General features: G+C 39.2%; 1 protein-coding gene across 1 annotated transcript; it reads left to right on the forward strand.

Moving 5' to 3' along the window:
• The first annotated feature begins 1,729 nt into the window (after positions 1-1,729).
• Positions 1,730-18,453, forward strand: LOC134204749 (uncharacterized). The gene is made up of 4 exons (XM_062679567.1): positions 1,730-2,236; positions 17,311-17,445; positions 17,977-18,109; positions 18,188-18,453. The coding sequence occupies exons 1-4, from the start codon at positions 2,086-2,088 to the stop codon at positions 18,255-18,257; spliced, it is 489 nt and encodes a 162-aa protein (XP_062535551.1). The 5' UTR covers positions 1,730-2,085; the 3' UTR covers positions 18,258-18,453.
• The last annotated feature ends 7,852 nt before the right edge of the window (positions 18,454-26,305 follow it).

Genomic DNA, 26,305 nt, shown 5'->3' on the forward strand with positions numbered 1-26,305 from the left:
GCTCAAGTCGACGCTGTGTACACGGATCTCAAAGCAGCGTTTGATCGTGTCGACCATGGAATACTACTCGCTAGATTGGAGAAATTGGTGCATTGTTCACACTTACCTTGCTTTCAAATGCTCGGCCGGATGTAGAAGCCCGTCAATGTTAGTCAGCTTTCCACCGATTCGTTTAACTTTTGGTTAAAATTTGACAGTTCGATGGTTATTTCTCCGTGGTTAAAAATAACCCTGCTCCGGAGCATGGTTAGATTTGACAGTTCGAAAGTTAAACTTTGTTCGCGAGAAAATTGGCGCCAAATCCATTTGCTCAAAATGACTTTGATAGTCAAAACTCAAATGGGTCGGCTTTGGAGTAAAATTTTAACCCCGATGGGAATATAACCATCGAACTATCAAATTTTAACTAAAAGTTAAACAAATCTGTGGAATGGTTCACAGTCTTAGATTGACTCTGTAATCATACACTGATACAAAAAATCAACCTAATATGCACGACTCTACACTGGATACTGGGTTCGCCGTATAGAGTTGGTCGGGCTCATGATTCATTCTTCGCCGCTACACACCGTTCTCTTGCACACCATCAAAGGTGATCCCAAGCACGCGTCTCTTGAAAACTCCGAGTGCAGGCACGTCCTCCTCAAGCATGAATTAGCTAATTTTGTATCATTCAGTGTTTCTATTGATCGTCTTCGAATTTTTATCTTTTGTGAGTGTTTGCCAACACGTATTTTAGCACCTATATTCTACTATAATAGCAGTGCATTGCATGCAGTCCTGTGCCTCCTGTAATTAAACGTGCGTAACCCGACTGCCTCGACTTTCTGTGTTAAATTTTGATTAAATATATTTGTGTCACATTACGGATGTAGGAGATTGATTTGGGTTGAAAGCATCAACCACCCTCTGACCATTGAAAAAAGACACAGAACACTTGTTCCTCCATTTATTGTTTTACAATAGGCGAAAGAATATTTGACTTCTTTGTACATTTTTATTACACGGAAAACCGAACAAATTTACATATACTTACTATTTTTTGCAAGCTGGTTATTTTTATTTTAAACTCTTTTATTGAAATTTCTTTCCAAGTCATGAGACGATTAATTCCAATTAATTCCACCCCATTGAATTCTTTACTAATACGTATTTCGACCTCAACTGTGAGGCCGTTTTCAGTGTCTCGTACTTGACTCGACTCGTCTCCTGACAGGCATTAGAACTTATCAGGTTCCCCCACAGAACACGTCATCTATTCTACGATGTGCACAATTGAAGATCATACCGAAAAAGTAAACAGCAACCATGCGGTAGCGGCAGTCCCCAACGTGATCCCGCATTAGTAAAACAAACAAACCATTGAAAGATATTTCCCGGGGCTTCGACCAATTGAGGGAGCTCTATCGCCACTGACATCGGAAACTGAGAAGCTGTTCCGTCTGGCAGTCTGTACACTGATAGTTGTACTGATAAGCGCCTACCATAGTTTGCCTCATACATACTGCCCACGACATGTTGCAATTTGCAGCATCCATCCATCCACTCGTATAGATAATGATTCGATCTTCGCGGAACGGTCGGTTGGTTGTTCACACAACTGTATTGGTCCCAATTTTGGTGCATCACGTAGGCACGGACGAACGCTTGATTCGGCTCGTCCCGAACGCGATCGGCTCATCGAGTTCGGCACTCGAGCTCAGCGCATAAAAGGCGGCCGCGATCGCGACTGGTCTTCCAGTTAATTCTGAAACACCAAAAGTCGCGATCGTAGTCCTCGTCTACGGAGAAGAAGACCGAAGCCGCAAGAGGTTTAGTGAGCAATTCGTGGGAGATAAGGAAGTTCATACTCGAGTGTACTGGTGTGTGATAAGAAAGCATTCTTGTTTTTGACTGACTTTTTGAACTGTAATAGACTTTCCCGATCTTGGGGGATCATCAGTGGAATTGATCGGGTGAACTGAACGTGATAACTAATTGTGATTTGATTTACGTTGTGATTGACATCTTGCACATTTGAAGCACCTTCAAGTTTAATATCTGTTCGCGCTGAGTGGATCGGAGCATCGGTGCTCAAAGAATTGGATGGTGAAGACGAACCGGTATCGAACGAGCGGTATCAGCAGGGACGTGCCACAGGAAGGACATATACTGGTCGGGGTTCAGCAGCAAAAGTGGCTGATTAATCTACAAGATTCGACCAAACTAGCAGACTTACTTTTTGATCAGTGTGGAGGTAATTTATAATATGTATACTAGCTACCTATTACATATAGTAATACGCATGGTTGGAGAAAAATGAACGCGAACAATAAGGGCGAGATAATGGCGACGTAGTAATCCTCTCTTCATCTTTGTTGGTATTAAACCCTTCACTGGAACATTTTCATCTCGCAGCGCAGAATTTGTTAAGCATTTCTCCACTGATTAACTGCTCAGTTACTTTTCTTTTGCATTCGTATAAAATGAGGCTTAAACGATGATACTGCCTATGCCTGGGGAAGTCGAGAAAATGTCTAATTCAGAAAAAAATCATAGACTGAACAAACCCAGAAACTTTTAGCCTGGTTTTGCCTAGTAGCTGCCCATCTTACTACTAGGCTAAGGAAGGCCCCTGATAATCTGAATGGAGCTATGTAAATAATCAATTGAATTAGCCGGTTCAGAATGGCGATAGCGATTGGAATAAACTTCGAGGTGCTTTCTGAAGCATGGACAGCTGATTTTGGGAGAATTTGACATTGAGAATAAATTGCCCATGCTGTCTGGCATATGTTAGAGATAATAACGACGTGTAACAAAATAAAAAAAACTCTGATTAATCCACCTAGTGGTGATGGTGTTTTTTTGTGCATATAAAAACAGTGTTTTGACCATAACTTTTGAGCCCATATGGCGATCTGGCCAATTTTTAAGAGAAAGCAATGGGACTGGATTTCCCGTAGATTGCAACATGTTGCGAGTAAATCAGTTAAGGATAAGTACCTTAAAAATGAGTGACATTTGTTTGCGCACGGACAGACATCATCTGTGTATGAGAAGCCAATTCAACTTTTGAAACACGAAATCGTCCTTTCCGTACATTTTTTAAAACTTGGCCTAACGACATTATGTACACGTCCATTATATAACAGAAATTCTCGCCTCTCGTAAGACGTATTGAGTACTATAAGAGTATGAAAAAATCTCGATAAAAACGAGCGGCAACTTGCCGCGTTTGCAAATAACTTCACCATTCTACGATGAGAAATATAAATGTAAAGAATAAAAGAAGGAATTTCTTAGGTTACAAAAATTTCGGGGTATTGCTGAAGCTTGAAAATAGTTGTTTTATGTGTTTATTATGAAGCCTGTTTTTTAAACTAGTGTTTATTTGAAGGCACAAGCGCCAGACGGCCTAGCGGAGCCGATAGTCAATTGAAATTGTAAAACAATTTAATATTTTGCTTCTTATGTTTAACCTTCCGGGACTCGACTCGTTGTAAAAAGTACAACACGTTGAGTAAAAATGAGATATCTTTTTAGTCAGTTGACCAATTTGCACCAAACCACCATGTATTCCTCAAAAAATTAGTTCTTCATCAATTGAAAAGATAATAAAAGTGATTCGATAGAAGGCTCGGGTAAATATAGCTAAATAAAAGGCTCAGGTGCACTGGGAAAAGTGACCAGTAATGAATTATTTATTTATTTCATTAATAATTCATCCTAAAGTAACGCGATTTTTTCTAAATCATTTCTGATAAAAATCTTGGAGTTAATTCGCAGTTCTTACTCACTGATGACCATAGGTAGCCACCAGGCGACCTTCCGGAAAACCCGGAACGTTCGTAAAAATGGTCATTTTGAAAAGTTCGTCCTACAGTAGCGCATTTTTTTTCTAAGCAATTTCCGATGGTGATCTTAGAGTTAATACACAGTTCTTACTATACTATGACCGCAGGTGGCCACCAGACGGACTTCCGGAAAATCCGGAACGTCCGTAAAAATGGTCATTTTGTGAAGTTCGTCCTAGAGCAGCGAATTTTTTTCTAAACCATTTCTGGGGGTGATTTTGCAGATATTCCACAGTTCTTACTCTGCTATGACCGTAGGGGGCCACCAGACGGCCTTCCTTATAATCCGGAACGTCCGTAAAAATTGTCATTTTGGAAAGTTTGTCCTAGAGCAGCGCATTTTTTTCAAAACCATTTCTGACAATAACCTAGGAGGTAATTCGCAGTTCTCACTCACCTATGGCTGTAGGTGGCCACCAGACGGCCTTCCGGATAATCCGGAACGTCCGTAAAAATTGTCATTTTATGAAGTTCGTCCTAGAGCAGCGCATTTTTTTCTAAACCATTTCTGGTGATGATTTTGGAGATATTCCACAGTTCTTACTCTGCTTTAACCATAGGTGTCCACCAGACGGCCTTCCTTATAATCCTGAACGTCCGTAAAAATGGTCATTCTGGAAAGTTCGTCCGACAGCAGCGCACTTGTTTGTTAACCATTTCTGATGGGAATGTTTGAGCTAAAACACATTTCTCACACTGCTATGACCGCAGGTGGGCACCAGACGGCCTTCCTTATAAACCGTAACGTCCGTAAAAATTGTCATTTTGGAAAATTTTGTCCTAGAGCAGCGCAATTTTTTCTAAACCATTTCTGACAATAGCCTTGGAGTTAATTCGCAGTTCTCACTCACCTATGGCTGTGGGTGGCCACCAGACGGCCTTCCGGATAATCCGAAACGACCGTAAAAATGGTCATTTTGTGAAGTTCGTCCTAGAGCAGCGCAATTTTTCTAAACCATTTCTGACGCTGATTTTGGAGGAAATTCACAGTCATTACTCTGCTATGATCGCAGGTGACCACCAGATGGCCTTCGGGATAATCCGGAACGATCGTAGAAATTGTGATTTTGGAAAGTTTTTCCTAGAGCAGCGCAATTTTTTCTAAGACATTTATGATGGTTGGCTTAGTGTTAATTCACAGTTTTTACTCTACAACGGCCGCAGGTGGCTACCAGACGGCCTTTCCGTAAATCTGGAATTGTCGTTTGTGAATGGTCGTTTTGTACAGTTCGTCCTAGACCAACGATTTTCTTCTAAACCATTTCTGATAATGACCAGGAAGTTAGTCAATGCTCTTTACCATTAAATATTGTATAGAGTTTTCCACCTTCGCCAAAAGTATAATAATAGCCCAAAAATATATGCCACTACGCAAACAAATGAATGATGAATTCTATCATAATACAGTGTTACAGTGATTTTGTTTACCCCCGATTTTATCACGTTTTCGACCCGATTTTATCACGTCCCGATTTTGTCACCCCAAATAATTTTGTCATTCTTTTTATTTTTGTAAATAATACCACAACCAACATTTATTTTCATGAATTAACTTTCACCGCCTGTAGTTTATTACGAACGACTTCTGAGTACCTGGGAAATATTCTGTAAGCAATTTCGACAAGAAATAACGGGAACCGTTCACGCATTCAACCTTTCCAAGGCATAAAATGATTCATATTTGTGGAATGAATTAAAAAATTGAAAATATTTTTTTTTTCAATTTTGTCACATACCCTGTTTTATCACCCCAAAATTCACCAGGGGGTGATAAAATCGGGATACTACTATAATACTTAAATAGTAGTCATTGGTGATAATAACCACATCAGGTATTCGAGAGATATTGAATACCAAATCAATACCTTGTCTAAGTTAAGTTATTGGACAAGTATGATGTGTTTGTAATGGTCATCTGAATTCCTGAAAATACCTCAATGAGGTACCATACCTACTTGATGTAAATACCATTGCCTTACTCGATGTACTGTAAATCTATATGAATCCTAGTATGATCAGTTTTTTTGATCATAATAAATGAGTGACCGATCCCAACAAACATTGAATGCTGTTAAAGGTCTTATTTATCCAAAAAGAAGCTAGAAAACTTTGTTGGGATGTGATAGGAACGCAAAATACGAAATTCTAATTGTATGTAAGAAACAAGTTTTTTCTGCATTTCCAATTCTAACAGTTACTGTTAGACTAGTCTAGTTGAAGGTACAGGATTGAAATGGAAACGCTATGGAAATCCATTTCCTGTTCTAGCGATTGCTGTAACATGAGAAATATACAAAAAGATACAAAGTAGGCGAATGAAATGGGCCTGAGATCGAACCCAAGACCTCCTGTGTATGAAGCAGAAACGGAAGTTATATGTCTTTCAAGCACACTTTTCTGAACACATTGGTTTTCAAATCACAAATAACTGTAAATGACAGCACTTTTAAATCTTACATATCCTGCGATATCTAACAAAACTGGTTGATCACCACCCTGGGATCACCACCCAGCGGATATAATCCAAACTAAACAGTTTTTCAGAATAATAGTTTTCATCCTCAAGCAGCTGTGAAGAAGCCGGCCACTCTCTAATATCACAGATCCGGGGTTATATAATCAAACTGGTGGTCTCACATGTACTATCACTACTCTACGGATGAATTTTAAACTTCACAATATTTCAACATATTGGTTTCCAATCTCCGAACAACTTTGTAGAAGACGGCAATTTTCTTAATCCCCCAGATCCCAAGATATCGAAGAACTGATATCTCATATGCAGTAGCACCTCCTTGCGGATGAATTTTAAATTATTCAGTTTTCAACATATTGGTTTCCAGTTCTCGAACAATTTTGTAGAAGACAGCATTTTTTCAAATTCCATAGATCCCGAAATATCAAACTAAACTAATCTCTCTAACACACTAGCGTCGCCTTATGGCTTAATTCTGAACTAAACAGTTTCTTAACATGTTGGTTTCCAATGCTCGAAACATTTTATAGAAGATAGAAACTTTCCAAAACTAATAAATCCCGAAATATCAAACCAAACTGATCTCCCATATACAGTAGCGCCACCTTGCGGATGAATTATAAACTAATTAGCTTCTCAACATATTGATTTCCAATCCTCGAACAACTTTGGAGAAGACGGCAACTTTCTAAATCCCACAGATCCCGAGGTATCGAAGAACTGATCTCTCATATACAGTAGCGCCTCCTTGCGGATGAATGCTAAATTATTCAGTTTCTCAACATATTGGTTTTCAGTACTCATATTTCATATCGAACTAAACTAATCTCTCATATACACTAGCGCCGCCTTACGGCTCAATTCTGAACTAAACAGTTTCTCAACATATGGGTTTCCAATGCTCTAAAATGGCAACTTTCCAAAACCAATAGATCCTGAGATATCAAACCAAACTGATCTCTCATATACAGTAGCGCCACCTTACGGATGAATTTTAAACTAATTAGCTTCTCAACATATTGGATTCCAATCCTCGAACAACTTTGTAGAAGACGGCAACCTTCTAATTCCCACAGATCCCGAGATATCTAACCAAATTAATAACTCATATACACTAGCGGAATTCTGTACCAAATAGTTTCTCAACATATTGATTTCCAATCGTCGAACAACTTTGTAGAAGACGGAAATTTCCTAAATCCCATAGATCCCGAGATATCAAACCAAACTAGTATTTTCATATACACTAGCGCCGCTCAGTGGGAGAATTCTAAATCATTTTTTTTCTTTACTCATAGGACCGCAAGGGATTATAGAAGGATTGAGATTTTTTTCAGAGTTTTCAGAATTTTTAGAATTCTCATAAGAAACATTGCGCCATCAATTGAGAAGATGAACTATTTTCACCGGTGTTCCGTTGGTTCCGGATCTTCCGGAGGACCAGCAGAAGATCCATTGGACTTAAAAAATGTCCTCAATGAGAGTAAATATCCTAGGGTGGTTCAAAAAATCGATTTTGCTCCACAGTGCTCATCTAATTCTTTACCATGTTCTGAGTGTCCTCTGAAAATTTGAGCTCATTTGGATTAAAACGGATTTAGCACAAGCCGTTTCAAGTTTGCATGCAAATTAGTATGGGGAAATTTATTCTTTCATTATACTGTTAATGACGTTTCCCCATTAAGCGCAGGTTAAAACAAAACCTACATAGCTAAAAGGAATACTCAACAGCTTTCATCCAACGAAAACCGCATGTGGATTAATCGTCCCAATAATTAGTAATCGATTTTAGGAAAGGTTGCGAATCTTTAGTCATGATCGTCAAACTTCTTTGAGGGCATCGCTGAAATGTGCAGTGCAACATAGTAGCCTGAATTTGTGTGTGCTATCTTTCGCGCCACGAGCAGCAGTATTGCCTGTTGATGAGTTATGCAATTAGCTCCAGAAAACCACGGTATAGATTAAATTCGATTACTAATTATTGGAATGATTAATTGAGATGTGGTTTTCACTGAGTGAGAGCTGTTGAGTATTCCTTTTAGCTATGAAGGTTTTCTTTTAACATGCACACGATGGGGAAGCGTCATTTACAGTATAATGAAAAAATAAATTTCCCCATACTAATTTGCATGCAAACTTGAAACGGCTTGTGCTAAATCAGTTTTAATCCAAATGAGCTCAAATTTTCAGAGGACACTCAGAACATGGTAAAGAATCAGATGAGCACTGTGGAGCAAAATCGTTTTTTTGAACCACCCTACCCGAGCAGCACAAGTCAGACAAAAAAGGTTGCAGCAACTTGATTGTGACTGAAACTGGTCACATTTTAGTTGCAGTAATCTTTGTAGGACATGTGTGCTACTAGGGTAATGTCCCCTTTATTATTTTCCCGAAAAAATCACGTTGATATCATTTGAATTGGCTTCATTATAACGTTAATCATTATCATTATAACGGATTTTAGGACTGTTGTACTTTTTACAACACGCGAGTTCTCGTGTTATGAAAGTTGAAGCGAGTTGCGGAAGGTTAAATGTTAATGTTAGGGAACCGAAAAACTCGCGGATATGATAAGGCACGGGGGTTATGGAACAACAGTGCATAGGGTACGTTATAGTAATAGTACAGTACAGGGCAAAATTATCTCTCTCATAAAATCACTCTTATAATCTTTTGAAGGACATTTATTACCATTACAAGCGAAATCCTTTCATTTTCACTTAAATTTAACGATTTGCGAATGTTTTATTTCACCCGCAAGATTGCCGTTCACTATATTAAGGCAAAACAAACAACCATGCACCACTATGTTACATAGAATTGAGTCAAGAATGGTGGTGAAATTCGAGCGTTTTGACCCGTTTTTAAAACTTATTTTAAATGTGTTAGAAAGTCATTAACACTTCGTTGTTTTGAACAGGAGATCATTGTAAAATGTAGCTAGCTTTGTAAATTTTGCATCTAAACGTAGAAATGGTTCAGCATTCCTGTTTATATAGGTGAAAAAAAGCTTAAGGGGTGCATTTTGGACTGTTCTCTTCTATAAATATCTTGTCCTTAGGTAGCGTCAATTTATTTATTATCAGACTAAGGCCGGAGTGGCCTGTGCTGCACATAAAAGTCTTCTCCATTCAGCTCGGTCCATGGCTGCACTTCGCCAACCACGCAGTCTGCGGAGGGTCCGCAAATCGTCCTCCACCTGATCGATCCACCTTGCCCGCTATGCACCTCGCCTTCTTGTTCCCGTCGGATCGTTGTCGAGAACCAATTTCACCGGATTACTGCCCGTCATTCTGGCTACGTGCCCGGCCCACCGCAGTCTTCCGATTTTCGCGGTATGAACGATGGATGGTTCTCCCAACAGCTGATGCAACTCGTGGTTAATTCGCCTCTTCCACGTACCGTCCGCCATCTGCACCCCACCATAGATGGTACGCAACACTTTCCTTTCAAAAACTCCCAGTGCGCGTTAGTCCTCCACGAGCATCGTCCAGCTCTCGTGTCCGTAGAGAACTACCGGTCTTATAAGCGTTTTGTAGATAGTCAGTTTGGTACGGCGGCGAACTCTATTCGATCGGAGCGTCTTACGGAGTCCAAAGTACGTACGATTTCCAGCCACTATGCGCCTCCGAATTTCTCTGCTGGTATCGTTATCGGCGGTCACCAGTGAGCCCAAGTACACGAATTCTTCAACTACCTCGATTTCGTCACCACCGATAGAAACTCGTGGTGGGTGGCTTACATTGACCTCTCTTGAGCCTCTTCCTATCATGTACATTGTCTTCGACGTGTTGACGACTAGTCCAATCCGTTTAGCTTCGCTTTTCAGTCTGATGTAGGCTTCCTCCATTCTCTTAATGTTACGTGCCATGATATCAATGTCGTCGGCGAAACCAAATAAGTGGACGGACTTCGTGAAAATCGTACCACTCACGTACCACTCAGGTAGCGTCAATGCTTTCTTTTTATGATGATTTCCGTAGTGCAGACGAAAAACAAACGGTAATGAAACAAGCAAAGCGTTTCTACCGCGTGGATGAGAACAAGGTGGACGTGGCCCTACGAAAGGGAGACGAGGGGATGGAACAATAACGATGATGTACTTCCGAAAACTGTGAACAAGGCCAATGTAGTCTAAAACAAGCATTCCCAACACATCTCCAATGTCCTAATCATATGGTTTCTCATGGACCCGGAGGGATGCATATGAGTCGGACCTGGCAGCATCGTGTTCGGAACTGCTCCAGACAACGCGATTGATGTCCTGAAAGCTTGCCCCACATCTCCCTCGATTCTTGTTCGTGAGCCCTATTCGATACGAACGCGCATTTAGCGACTAGTGATTGGACATTAGTTTTGAAACTTTGAGGCATTTTTTCAGTATTTGCAAAATATGGCAAATTTTGTAAGGGACATTGAAGAGTCACTGAAAGTTTTTAGCTCATACTGTCCATAACGGCTGTTTCTTACACTCAATTGAAGGAACTGGCTTACTTTGAAGTATAAAGTATAAAAGAGAAGGGGGATTTTATAAACGTGACAAATCATGAACAAATTACTGATGGTTGGGTCAAGAAAATCTAACTCGTAAACACTGTTGTTCTTCGTTGGGTTTGGAGACGAGCCAGCCTCGGGCTGAAAGTCTCTTTAATAAAGACACAAAAAAAAAAATCTTCGTTGGGTTGATTAAACCCAACTTTGAAGTAGTCGGAATCGCAATTGGAATCAAAAGGACCACGTGGTGTAGTGAACCGATGAATGTTTTGTTAGCACGTGCTGTTTGTATGGCAGATAAATTTTGCAAATATACGAGAGCCTTGAGAAATGATAGTCAAATGCGGCCATGAAGATCGTTTTCCGAACAACATGGAGTTTTTCTGAATGGATTATTAGAGTAAAAGGGCCCTGACGGACACATCACTTATCAGTGTGAATCCAACTATGCCTACCCATTAAAAAAAGTTTCTTCCTGTGATTTTTGTGGAGACGCAGAGATAATCGGGGAAGGGTCGTTTGGCCGAAACTAATTCAGCTGAAAACCATTTAGCCACTAGGCCGAACAAACCATTAGGCGAAACCTATCTGGCCGAAAGTCTTTTGGCCGAATGGGTCATCCGGTCATATAGGATATTTGGCCTAATATGTCATTGGACCGAATAGGTTATTTGGCCGAATATGACATTTGGCCGAATATGACATTTAGCCGAATATGACATTCGGCCGAAAATGACATTTGGCTGCATATGACATTTGGCCGAATATGACATTTGGCCGAATAGGACATTTCACCGAATATGACATATCGCCGAATAGGCCATTGAACCGAACATGTCATTTGGCTGGGCAGAGCATTTGGCAAAATACGTCATTTGAGAGAAATGAGGTGTAAAAAGTTAGACGTCTTACTTCTCACTACTTATTTCCTACTTCTCACTGTGAAAGTGAAAAGTGCGAAGTGAGAAGTGAGATTACTTACTTCGCGCTACTCACTTTTCACACTGAGAAGTGAGAAATGAAGAGTGAGAAGTGAGACGTCTCACTTCTCATTTCTCATTTCACACTTCTCACATCTCACAGTGAGAATCGAGAAAGAAGTAGTGAGAATTGAGACGTCTCTCCTCTTTTCATAACTCATTTCTCACTTTTCGAATTACCTTTTCGGCCAAATGACATGTTCGGTTAAATGACCTATTTAGCCAAATGATTTGTTTGGCAAAATAACCTTTTCGGCCTAATGCTCTGTTCGGCCAAATGTCCTATTTGGCCAAACCGCCCTTTCCCGAGAATCACGGCTTATGAATAGCAAAAATCACCTACTAATGTACTTTACGTTTTCCTAACAGACTAACGTGATCGGCGCCGTTATTGATCATTGTATTTATTGAATTACTTAAACTTGCACAGTGAGAATGATTGGCTAATCCCAGTCTTGCAATTTCACTGATTTTGGGTAATCACGGAGCAGCAACCATAGCTATTTACAGTCAGTCAAAGCAAAGCTAAACTGGATTATTAGAACTAAAGAGAATTTCAAAATTTGATCTACTGAAAGGTGAAAGTAATACAGATCAAAAATGGAAATCATCTGATCTACAATTTTCAAATAACTTTTTATAGGCTTTACAAATTGGCTTTTCCTTGGCCTTTTGTCACTTGTAATCGAAATATCGGCCAAAATTTAGACCAAATGATTTGACATGTTGATTTTAGAGATGAAACAAATATTTTTTGTTTGCTCTAGATTACTCACAATGTCCTCGGGCTTTGTTATTGATTGGCCCTGTAAATTATGAAATTGTTCTTTTCCACAAACCGTAATTCATGATTTCGGCGCCTTCCTGAGGGCTGACGTCTTTTTGGGGGCCAACCCGGCCAACCACACGCTACGGCGCTGTGTAAGAGTTATAAAATACAGTATTGTTGGACCATCCTGTTGTGACCCGGACGAGTTTTTCAGACTCGACCGTTCGTCGCTACAATTCTCAGCAAACTAAATGTTTATTCCGAAATATGGATAATAGTGGATTGAATAAAGTTTTCTTGCATTCTAAAATAGTTCACTACACGTGCGTTAGAAATACTTCACAGAAGTAAATACACTGGATTTTGTTTTTACGCGATTTACATTTTCTCAATTTTCCACTCATCCTAAATGTTTAACGTATATTAATTATCACGTGATTTTTCTTTGATTTATTCTGGATTTTTTGAAACATGTTGCGAAGAGTTTGGTGGCAAATTGAAGTCACACGATCAAAAATACGAGCGAAAAAAAATCGTGTAAAAACAAAATCCTGTGTATATATTCTAATTGAAAAAAAAAAAATTGCAAAACCACGTTTTAGTAAAGAGAATCAATTTTGTTTTATTCCTGATAGCTTGTGATCTTGATCTTATACACTACATTCTTCCCCTCCTCTATTTTTAGGGTTTGTAATGAACAAAGAATGACTAAACAGCTACACTTATATCCTTGATCCTTGAAGGAATATTCTTGTTATCAATCAATTCTTCGACATGCTTGAATCATTGAATAAAAGCACATAAAATAAAATCACAATCACTCCAAATCTAATCCCATTCCTAGCCTCATCCAATTCAAACTTAAGTCTAATCCAATCCAAATACGATCATTCTTAATTCTCAATAAAATGACTATCAAATCCAATTCAATCAAATCAAATTCAATACAAATCCTAAATCCTAATCCATTCTAAATACAATTCAAATCGTATTCGAATCCAATCCAAATTAATTTAAAATCCAATCCAAATTAAATCCAAACCGAATCAAAAATCAATTCAAATAAATCCAATCCAAACTTCATCTGAATCTAATCCAAATCCAATCAAAATTCAATTCATATCCAGTCCAATCCTAAATCTAATCCAATCCTAAGTGTCAATCCAATCAAAACTAAATAAAATGCAATCAAAAAAAATCTGAATCGGATTCAAATCCAAATCAAATACATTATAAATCACCCTCAAATATAAACCCAAGCAACACATGTCGACTGATAATGGTTGCAGTAATTTAAATGCAACTTACTATGGTAACATCGAAGTTGCAGCAATCATTGTGGAACATTTGTGCTGCTAGGCATTTGAATTCATTCCAAATCCGATCCACATCCAATCTAAATCCAGATCCAGACTCAAATTTATCCCAAATTCAACTGAAATCCAATTCCAAATCCTATCCAAATACAATCCAAATCTAACCAGGTTTCACAATTTAAATCAAATCCAATTTTAAACCAACAAAAATTCGGTTCAAGTCTAAGCCGAATGCAATACAAATTAAATCAAAATCCATCCAAATCCAAATACAATCCAAATCCAATCCAAGTATAATATAAAAATAATCCAAATCTAATCATAATTCAATCCGAATATAACAAATCCATTTCAAACCCATCCAAATCTATTCTGAATCAAATCCAAATAAATTCCAAACTCAATTCAAATCTGATCAAAATTCCGAATCTAATCCAAATTCAATCCAAATCCTATTAAAATCCAATCCAAATCAAATCTGAATCAAAACAAAAATCAAATTCAAAATTAAGTAATTGTAAAACTATGTTTTAGTAAGAGAATCAATTTTATTTTATTCCTGATAGCTTGTAATCTTATTCTTATACACTACACTCCCTTCCTCCTCAAATCCTTACGTAATTAGTGTATGGCTCCAAAAAGATTTGAAGAAAACGGTGCTGATCACGGGAGAGGAATACGACGAGGTTTCTCTCTTATTGGAACCTTTTTTTAATCTCTCTGGATACAGTATGAGCGTGCTTGCAATACAAGAAGTGACTGAAATTGCGTGGGAAGATTGATAATGACTCTTCATCATAAATTTCTTCCGGATTTGATCCTTGAAAACAATTCTTGAAAAAAATCGAAGGAATTCCCGTTGAAAATTTTAATCACGTCGAAATATTGAATTTCAAAGAAAATTCCGAAGATATTTCCACATAAAGAATTTATAGTAGCAATGAAAAAGAATTGCAAGTGGAAATTCAAAACAATTACCATTTAAAAATTTTGGAAAGCTTCCTCTTGGAAAATCAGGAGAATTTTCCTATTCAATGGAAATGGAAATTCAGAAGAGATTTGCTTTGAAATTCAAAATTATTTCCTGTGGAAAATCTGAGGAATTTCTTGAGGAAACTCAGTAGAATTTCGTGTGGAATAGTATTTCAAATGAAAATTCAATAAAATTTCCAAAGATTGTTTTTCCTTTTTTCCTTTCAAAAGATTTTTTTTGTAGTTCAGAAGAATTTCCTGAAAAACTCAGAAGTCCCTTACTTTTGGGTGTGATCTCGAATCCGTAGATTTAGATTTTTACAATGCTGAACCCTTGGGAAAACAATGTTTGTCCCAACTCCGAAGCGGAATAGCCGATTGAGCAAATTTTTCAATAGCAAAAAATAAACAATCGCCGACGAACGGAACTTATTGCCAAAAAATCGGATAATGCTTACTAACAAGAAGTGAGTCTTACACGGACATCACTCTTCATTCGTTAAGCTGAATCGATTGTTGTGAAGGTCTCAAGGTTCTCTATGAACAGTTCGATTTTTGAGTGATCCGAATACTATTTGAAGTGAAAAGTGAGGAATGAGGCATTTCTCACTTCACAATATGCAATAGAAGTGGAATGCCAGAAGTAACAATTAGGGAATGATAAGTAAAAAGTGAGATGTGAGAAGAGAAAAATGCGAAATGACAAGTGAGAAGTGATAAATGAGAAGCAAGAAGTGAGAACTGGAAAATTAGAAATAAGTGGTGAGAAGTAAGAATTAAGTAGTAAATAATGATTTTATAAATACTACATTCAATAAAATGGGAAGTGAGAAGTTGAAAAATTTTGAACTGGCTTTGTGAAATGATTGTTGAATTATGAATAAGGTGTGAGTAGCCAGAAGCAAAAGTGATAAATTAATCATTATTCTCTTTATCTTCTTTATCCATTCTTCTTTCTTTGTTTCTTCTTTTCCATCTTTATTTCTCATTCTTCTTTCTAACTCGGGTTTCTAACGTGGGTTCGTTTTTTTCCTTCTTCCTTGTCTCTTCTTTTTTCTTCCTTCTTCCTTGTTCGTTACTTCTTCTTCCTTTTTACTTTTTCTTTTCCTTCTCCCTTCCACCTTTTTCCTTCTTTGTTTTTGCTTTGTCCTTCTTCTTTACGCTTTTTTTCTTCTCTCTTCTTCCCTTTCTTCCATCCTTCTGTCTCACTTCTTACCACTCACTTTTCACTACTCACGTCTCGCTTACCGATTATCATGTCTAAATTCTCCCTTTCGTTTCTCATTTCTCACTACTTACTTTGTACTTATCACTTCCTTCTTTTCGCTTTTTACCTTCAAACCCCACATCTCATATTGACTTCTCACTCCACATTTTTTCACTTCTCCCTTCTATTTTTTTCACTTCTCACTACTCACTTCTGTCATTACTCACTACGTATCTCATATTGACTTCTCACTCCACATTTTTTCACTTCTCCCTTCTATTTTTTTCACTTCTCACTACTCACTTCTGTCATTACTCACTACGTACTTCGAACATCTCATTTCTCACATCTCACATCTCACTACTCGTTTCTCACTCTCCATTTCACAGTATCCAGTTCTTACTTCTCACTTCAAAACACAGGTGAGGAAACAAATTTCATATATTCGACAAAATGATGTTTAGTCAAATGGTTTTGCCAAATGACCTTAACCCTTTCGTACAATTAGTGTACTGCCTATGATCCATCTTTGGTGGGTTTCCTACTTATATGGGACAAATATGCGATTATGGGCAGTGTACGAGAGACAAACATATAATAACAACATGTCAGTTGTTTCAGAAATAATTTCTGTGTCATTTCTAAAACCAATAAATCGTATGAGCTTCGGCTGTTTCAATAAGAAGCTTCACTTGTCATAAGACGAGTTTGTATAACTCATTGAATTTCACCACTATTTCTCGACAGATACGTATTTTGACCTCAACAGTAAGGCCGTCTTCAGTGTCTCGTACTTGACTCGACTTGTCGAGTCAAGTCGACAAGTCGAGTCAAGTACGAGACACTGAAGACGGCCTTACTGTTGAGGTCGAAATACGTATCTGTCGAGATATAATTAAGTAGTGGAATTTAATGGGATTGTACAAACTCGTCTTATGACAAGTGAAAACATTCCACTAAAAGCTCAAAATAATTTTTTTAACAATGAGAAGCTTGTTGCTTTACTGACACTTCTTCGTAAAAGCTTGGTGTGGATTTAGAATTTCCAAGTGTTTAATGGCTGTCAAATGTATTGAACTCTTTGTTGAATATTTGTTAGTTTTTCGGAGATCTTCTGTGAAATTGTTTTGTCTTCCATGAAGAATTTCCAAATCTTTATAAGCCTAGTTTCTTTTAAGACACGTCAAATAACGTCATGATAATCCATATAGGTGATCTATTTAATAAGTAACCATCTTATTTATGCCTCTTCATTTCCAGACTGTAACAAAATGGCTTGCCTTCCACAATCAGCATTCGCAGTGCACAAACTGCGTAAGCCGCAAAACGAGAAGGATCTTGCTGTGGCACGCCTCAGCACCGATAAGCAGGACGCGCCGCGCTACACAAACGGCAGTAAGTAGATCAAGCCACTCATGGGTCTTATCATTGGAAATAACAAAAACCGAATCCACCAGAAAATTGCTCCTGCTTGGAAACAAACGAAGATTCTTTGCGAGAATGATGCTGAATTTCGGACGACTTAATCTTAGGCAAACATATTTACGTAACGCTCCTTAACTCAGCGATTGAGATGCGAGAATCCACTAAGTATAAAGACCGCTTCGATGTACGACGTGTTCACGACTCCCGAGCAACACACATGTTGTAAATCAGTCTATTATACTCATATACGACTAAATTTGGTCATATAAGAGTTATTTCAACCAAATCAATGTGAATTGTGCTGCTAGGGCTAGGTAGCTCACTTTTCGTAACTTGCAGATTTTGGTTGCAAAATATATCATGTTTTCTTAGAAACACATTATGGAAGTTAGGCGCTGAAATTAAAGTTGCGTATACGCCGCTTTGCTACATTGTTGCAGTATTTTTCCGATCAACAACGATTCTAAACTAAAAAAAAAATGTTCTCTCATCTCTTCACAGCGCTTGACCTCACACCGGTCAAGTATAGCGATAAGCTGATGAACAGCATCTGGGGCCTCTACAATCGCTATTCACCGCACAACTTCAAGAAGAACAACGGGTCCAGCGAGCGGTACTTTTGCATGCATCAGCCGTAAGGCATTGTCAAATAACAAAACAAAACAAAAAATGTGCAAATAAAATTTAATGTTCTTTTCTTGATATTTTGCAGATTTGCTGTTGCATGCGCCGCTTCAGAGCCATCGAATTCTGAAGCCAAGTACGGCCCAAACAAGAAGTGAGGAGGTGCTTTTTGGGAGCCGTTAGTTCGTTAGTTGGAACTAGAATGTAGTGATATATAGATGTGGTATCCACCGTGATATGTTTGTTTGGCGTAGGGTTTCAAAATTTATGACTTTTTTTTTATAATTATACGAGAACAAAGAATCTAATAAAGTATATGATAATATGCTCATAGATAGGAACACAATATAATAATTTTCTTGTAATTGTCCCATCTTTCGTAGAATTGAAAGAATTCTGAATTAGAATATTTACAGGAGGAAGGGGGAGGGAATCGATCATTAAATCCTAAACTATGAATAAAACCGTTTTTTTCTCCTTAATTTTCAGTTGTTTTAAATTTTCGTGGTACGCTGCATTTTTTCAACTTCATTTTTCAATGTTATTCCTACCAATTACAGCAAAATTTATGTAGAACGCACTTTTGGTGTATTTATTTTTAATTCACATTAATCAAAGTATTGTTAATTGTGAATTTCACATAGTATCCAATTCCATGCTACCCAGATTTTTCCTCTCACAATGCTGTGAAATCTATATAAAAGCAGCTCGAAAAACTGTGTAGATCCAGCTTAGTATGCACGGAAGATTATTGTCTACCCTTCTCGCTGCTGCTACCAACTGGAAGTGATTTTCATTCAAATAATGATATAAAAACAGTCGGTTACCTTATTTTAAGCGCACGCAAATATCGATATCAAACAAATGGCGGAGGGGTTAGGGGCATTTTACAATCACGTTCATTACGCCAAATGGTAAGAAGGATTATGAATATTATTTTATCGTTTTTTTTCGGAATAAGTCATCACAGTAGGCTCTGGCATTTTGAATGTTTTGGCGAGGGTCATCGAAATCAAGTGATAAGCAACTTTTCTGAAGAAATCACACTGTGAAAACGCATTTTGTCCAATTTGGCGTATGGACTTCACTAAAAAATGTTAATATTGACCAAAATGTCGGCATTCATATAAGTATATTGAAACTTGGCTGACGACACCTATGGTTAATTTTATCATTTCAATGACTGAGAGGTTTATTCCATGTTTGAACCAGGGCTGCCCCAGTGTGCAACATTTGAAAAGAGCGTTACAGCTAAAATGTATTCATTCCAGTTTTTCGTCTACGGCTGGACGAAAAACTTGAATTATTGCATTTTGACTATTAATATCCTTTCATATTGATCTAGAATGCGTGCTTTAAAAGACATGTACTTGTGTGCCTACATCCGAGCAAATGCTAAATTGGAAGAAGTTTTTGATTATGCCATACACATTTATATTTTAGTTTAAATGAGAAATTGTTTTTTTTTCTGGAAAATTTATTATGTTAGGTAAAGTGTTTGTCAATTCGAGCAAATTGATTTCTGACCATTCAGAAAAATTGTTAAATTTTTAAAAATTAAGCAGGTACCAGAGGACCAGTTTGACAATATTTTGATTATTAAGAAAAAGATTACTGACGGTTTGAGTGCGATTTCAAGATAATGAAGTAAATATTTATGGAATTCAAAAAAGTTTGATAATATTTTTAATGTTTTCCAATCCCCTGCACAATTCGGCCACAGGACAATCTCGAGTGTGTACACTCGGGTATACACTTTTTTTTTACAAATTCTTTGAAAACTGTTCGGTATTTCCACTTGTTTAAGCTGCAAAATGGTGGGTCGACATCAAGGAAAGAGCGCCCAACAGAGCTCTGGTTCCCAAAAGCTCCTATCTCACGCTTTCACGGGTCGTCCGATGACAAAAGACCGCCAGCTAAGGGTTTTGTACTTAGCTGGTAGTGCAGCCTGGGCACTGTTGTCCTTCTGACTTCAGCTAGAGTGAGAAGGTACGCCTCGAGCGTCTGTTCACCAGGAGGTACGGCTCAAACAGCGTCTGCCTGGTACCCAGCGGCTGATTAACGAAATGCTGTATCGCGTCAGCTATACTGAAGCCTCTGAAGCCAATTCCCTTCTTGGTAGTTGCACATGACTGGAGATGGCGCTGTCTTTCTCCGCATGCTATTTACAGTCTCATAAAACCTCCGCATATCATGCTGCTCCATTTTTTCCTGCACCTCGCTAATCACATGTTCTTCATACTCTCGTTCCTTCCTGCGGTCGGTTTGTTTTTCGGCTGCTCTTGCTTCCTTGTACTGATCTCTATTCGATACACCAACATCCGGCTTCTGGCACTCTCTGAAACTCCACATCGAACCAACCCGTCCTGGGTCGCCTCTGTGCAGTGTCTACCACTTCTCGTGCTGTTGTGCTCACCGCTCCATGGATGGACTCCCATAGATCGGTGATGTTGTCGCTAACGTTGATTGCACTAATCCGTTCGTCGAGCTTCTGGCGGTACTCCGCCGATACTCCTTCCGCCAACAATCGCTGGATATTGTAACGCATCGTTCGCTGTGATCTTTCGTTCGATACAGTTGACAACCGTGATCGAATTTTACTGACAACGAGGTAGTGATCAGAGTCAATGTTCGGACCTCTGAATGTCCGCACATCAATAACATCCAAGAAACGGCGCCCATCCGCCAGAACATGGTCTATCTGGTTGCAAGTTTCACCATTTGGGTGTCTCCAGGTGTGCTTTCGGATATTCTTTCGTGCAAAGGAGGTGCTACTGATGGCCATCCCTCTGGCAGCAGCGGAATTTACTAGCCGTAGGCCGTTGTCATTGGTAGCGGAGTGAAGGCTCTCCCTACCGATTATGGGACGGAAAAGTCCTCTCTATCGACCAGAGCGTTAGCCATAACAATTTTCACGTCATGCTTTGGGCACTCTCCATAGGCTTTATCAAGACATTCATAAAACGTGTCCTTCACGTAGTCGGATTTCAAGACAAAATTTTCAAAACGACTTTTATAAACAAAGATTCAAACGACGATTTGACGAATCTGATAGCTCTCCCACGCAAACTAACAACAGGTAGCGGAAACCTTGACCTACCTATTGGTGGGTTTGGTTTGTGTGGGAGAGCTATCAGATTCGTCAAATCGTCGTTTGAATCTTTGTTTACAAAAGCAGATAAATCGTTTTGAAAATTTTGTCTTGATTTATCGTTTGTCGGTGCGTAAACGTTGATTAGGCTGTTATTGAAGAATTTGCACCGTATCCTCAACACACAGATTCGTTCGCTAATGAGTTTCCACCGCATAACTCGCTTTATCTGATTGCTTAGGGTAAGGGAGGTATTTTGGACCACCAGTTCGACGGCTCATATTTTGGACCACTGAGTGCAAATTCCTCTTGGTGGTCCAAAATAAGAGCTCCCGTAAGGGTGGTCCAAAATACATCCTTTACCCTATCACTACGAAACCAACTCCATGCTCTGCTTTTCCGCCGCCGCTTTGATAGATGTTATATTTGAATGCAGTGTTGGTCGTGGGGTCCACGGCTCGGAATTCATGTTCTCCGGATCTAGGCCATCGGACTTCTTGAACAGGGGCCACGTTCACTCCAACCTTCTGCAGTTCACGAGCCAGAAGGCTCACTCGTCCAGGTTCATTAAGGGTCCTGACATTCCAGGTACCGAGTTTCCAATCATAGTCCTTATTTCATTGCCGGATCGGTTGCCAAACATAACGTTCTCTTTTTCTTCTATCTCATTTTTCGTGGTATTTGAGAGACTTCAGTAAGCTACCTTAGCGGGGTCGCGTCACCTACATCGCGCTGGTGGGGCTGTCTCCTTAGGTATAGCTGACGCGATACAGCATTTCGTCAATCATCCGCTGGATACCAGGCAGACGCTGTTTGAGCCGCATTCTAGCTGATGTCAGAGAGACAACAGTGACCAGGCTGCACAGCTATGTTCACAAGCCTTAGCTGGCGGTATTTTGTTATCGGACGACCCGTGAGATAGGAACTTGTGGGGACCAGAGCTATGTTGGGTCAACCCACCAATGTGCAGCCTTAGTGCACTAAGATAAATAAACAACCATGCGTTCACCTTTATTTCTCATGTAGCTTGGCAGAAAAGAAGTCATGAGATTTCTAAATACCTAATTTCTATATCTTAATTGATTCGACTAAGATGGCGACGTTTGAGGTTTTGGCTTTCAGTCTTTTGGGATCAAAAACGGAGTTTTATGTTTTAATCCGACGTTTCGGACACATGTATTGTGCCTTTTTCAAGGAGTTAACTATGATCCGTTTTATTGTCACATTAGCCCTCAGCATATGACCTATTTGTCACCACAATTCGTTTGCCCTGTCTTGTGTGAGGTAGGGCGGAAAATTTGAATTGACCCGGCTCGCAGAAACTTTTTGGTGCACTTTTCTGTTTGGCGCCACTCTGACACTCTGTATTGGAACAAGTTTGAAGTTCATGCAGTTCAAGATTGTTTGATCTATAAGGCTATAGATTTGGCCTGGGAGTTCGATGATGAAGTACATGGGTTTCTGCCTCTCAACGCCTCGCCGGAACAAGAACTTGCAGTAGTAGAGTCTTTACTAGCCACAGGATTGCAGCAAATCAATGATTTGGTTAATGCGAATGGTAGGCTTCTCGATTTAGTTTTCGCCAGTGATTCTGATCGAATTGAACTATTTGAATCATCTGCTGCCATTTTGAAAGTCGATCCTTACCACAAGCCATTTGTTTTGACGCTCGAATGTTCCTCTGAAGACTTGCAACTCCCGCAGTCGAATTCAACTGCACGGAACGAATATAACTTCGCACGATGTGACTTTGATGTAATCAACACTAGATTAACTGCATTGGACTGGACGTGTTTATCAAACCTCGAAACGGTGGATGATGCTGTGACTGTTTTTTATGACAATGTTTACCAAGTAATTCGTGACAATGTTCCGCTGAAGAATGTCTACAAAATGCCAACAACCATGGTGGAACCCGCAGCTGCGCAGACTACGGAACCGTCTATGCAAGGTCCGTCAACGTTATTTTCGTTCCAGGTCAATTAAGAATAAGTATGCTGTTCAACTTGTGGAAGCTGAGTATAACAGCGTGCATGAAGTTCGTTTCCGTGAGTACATTGAACAAATGCAACGGAACCTCAAAAAGAATCCTTCATCGTTCTGGTCTTTTGTGAATACTCGCAAAAGGTCAGCTGGCATTCCGAATAACGAATATGGTAATCATAATTCTTCCGCCGACAACACTTTTGCAAATCTCTTTGCTGAGTTCTTTCACAGTGTGTTTTTGAGTCAGATTACCATTCACCGCCACAACAATATTTAGATGAGTTACGAAGCGGCTACAAAGCAAGACCATGCTGAGGGTGGCTGGGTTGGATTCCCGGTGCCGGTCTAGGCAATTTTCGGATTGGAAGTTGTCTCGACTTCCCAGGGCATAAAAAGTATCATCGTGCTAGCCTCATGATATACGAATGCAAAAATGGTATCCTGGCTTAGAAACCTCGCAGTTGATAACTGTGGAAGTGGGGATGTAATGCCAATAAGAAGAACAAGAAGAACGAAGCTTCAACATCCATCTACCGCAGCTAAACCTCAGTTTTGACACGGTTTTAACACTCTTAATGCAGTTGACGTTTCGAAGGGACCTGGTCCAGATCAGATTCCACCGTCGTTCATAAAAAACTGTGCAGCCTCGCTGGCTGTCCCAGCCCTGACAATTTTCAACCGATCACTCGCGCATGGCGTGTTCCCTGATGCCTGGTAGCACGCATCAATTACACCGATCTTCAAATCCGGCAGCAGCGTGGAAAATTATCGACCTATTTCGATCCTGAACTGTTTGGCCAAAGTACTCGAAAGACTGTTGCATGACAAGCTTTATCCAGTCGTTAAGGACATAGTTGGAAGAGTACCACGATGGCCGTCAATATGGCACCTGACCTTCCACGGGTCAACCCCACACCTCCCGCACTCCTCTCCCACAAACATTCGAATGCATCGAACAGCTTCAAACAAAAGTTCAATATTCGAATTACTAACCTGTTCACAGCATATTTATTCACTTCCCGTGATAATGAACATGTTTCTCCGAAGAATCCTATGCATTTCGGCTCGAGTTATATCGTAAATCAGCAATCTTGTGCCAATTTAATAGTTGTTCGCGATTTGGTGGGGTTATCACTGCACTTCACTTCTGCTCAAAGGGCATTGGAAAAACTAAGTTTTTACTCACTTCTTCGCACATGAGCAGCCCGAAATGTTGATGGAATGCAAGTGAAACATCACTTTTTGAAATCAGTCACTTGTTTGAACCGAAAACTTTATAAAAACTGCTATTTTTGCCCGAAAAAATATGAAAAACTGATCGCGGAGCGAATGTAAACACCGGCGGCACCGATAGCAGCAAACTAATAACTAGGGTGGTTGAAAAATGATTTTGCTCCGCCAGGCTCAGTCGATGATGTTTCATATTTTTGGTGTCGTTTGATGGTTTGGGCTGGTTTAAATAGGGGCTTATCGTGCACAGGTCGTTTCAGGTTTGTATGACTGACAGTTGATATGGCGAGGTTGAATTTAACATTATTCTGATTGTGGCACTCCGGCATAGGGCGCTGGCGAGGGGGAGACCATATGACTGGATGAAATACCTGTTATAAGCCAAGTTTGTACAATCCCATTTAATTCACCACATAATTGTACCTTGACAGATACGTTTTTCGACCTCAACAGTAAAGTCGTCTTCAGTGTCTCGTTCTTGCCCGACTAAGTGGTGGAATTAAATGGGATTGTACAAACTCGTCTTATGACAAGTGAAAACATTCCACTAAAAAGCTCAAAATAATTTTCTTAACAAAATTGATGAAATATTCAAAAGCTTTAACTCCATAGACAATGCATATTGAATGGTCGTTCCAATAGTTGGAAGTAGATTTTAATCGAGGTTGCCAGTCTTTAGCATCAAGGATGTTATCGATCATTTAGTAATTTGCATTCGATCCACTAGTAACGTAGTTACAGCAATATTTTCAGTAACTTAGACTAAATGATAACGAAATTTCAATAATTTAGTTTAAGTTACTGCTACTAGAGCTATAACTCCGTTATTAGTTGAATTCTAACAACAAACCATCAGGCAAAGTTTTAGAAAAACCTTCGCACTAGAAGTCCACCATACAACACATTTTGAAAATCAGCTTCTGGAATAAGTTATTGACAAAATACTAAATGATCGAACGCAAATTACTTAATGATCGATAACATCCTTGTTTAGCATGATAATCAGGCTTCTTAGAAGGAATCAGTGAAACGTGTAATTCAACAAAATAGCCAGAATTTGTCTGTGATATCTGCGCCAGGGGCAGATCTTCGTACAGAAAGTGTGACATGGGGGTGAGCGGGATATAAAATACTATTTTTTTGCGTAACGTAATCAATGGTTCTTTCCTGCGGTGCGAATTTCGTTCAGTGAAGTCTCTAGAATGTTGCTTTCAGCTATGTGGGTTCTCTTTTCACCAGCGTTTGGAGGGGAGGCGCTGTAGTAGTGAAAGGTTTAGTTTCACATACTAGTTTTCATACAAACTTGAACCGGCTTGTGCTCACCCAGGTTTTGTTCGATTCGGTTTTTGGAGGACACTCGGAGCATGGGACGGAATCGAGTGAGCCTGTTGGAGCTCGGTCGTTTTTTGAACCACCCTACTAATATTTTATGTTTTTTATAAATACGACACAAATACTACTACAGTATATGACAGTTTTTATTGTACCAATACTTTCAAAGCTTTGTTTTGGTACTCAACCCACCTTCACCTTAAATCCGTTCTATCAGAATTCCAGTATGTATTCATGAAAAAACGTTCAACGATCTCTAATTTGACGAGCTTCACCAATAGTGTTATTGGATGCATCGAGAAGCGGCAACAAGTAGATGCTGTGTAGATTGACTTTTCAAAAGCATTTGATAAAGTTCCGCATGATCTTGCTATTTTGAAACTGAACCGTCTTGGTCTACCGTCGTGGATCGTCAACTGGATTCATTCGTACTTGACTTCAAGAAAAGCCTTCGTCATGGTTCGTGACGCCACTTCCGATGAATTCGAGATTCCGTCTGGCGTTCCACAAGGGACCCAAGTAACACTAAAAACATTTATTTTTTAGAAAAATAAAAAACTTGTTGTA

The sequence above is a fragment of the Armigeres subalbatus genome, unplaced genomic scaffold, assembly GCF_024139115.2.
Source record: "Armigeres subalbatus isolate Guangzhou_Male unplaced genomic scaffold, GZ_Asu_2 Contig857, whole genome shotgun sequence".
In the NCBI taxonomy this organism is placed as follows: domain Eukaryota; kingdom Metazoa; phylum Arthropoda; class Insecta; order Diptera; family Culicidae; genus Armigeres; species Armigeres subalbatus.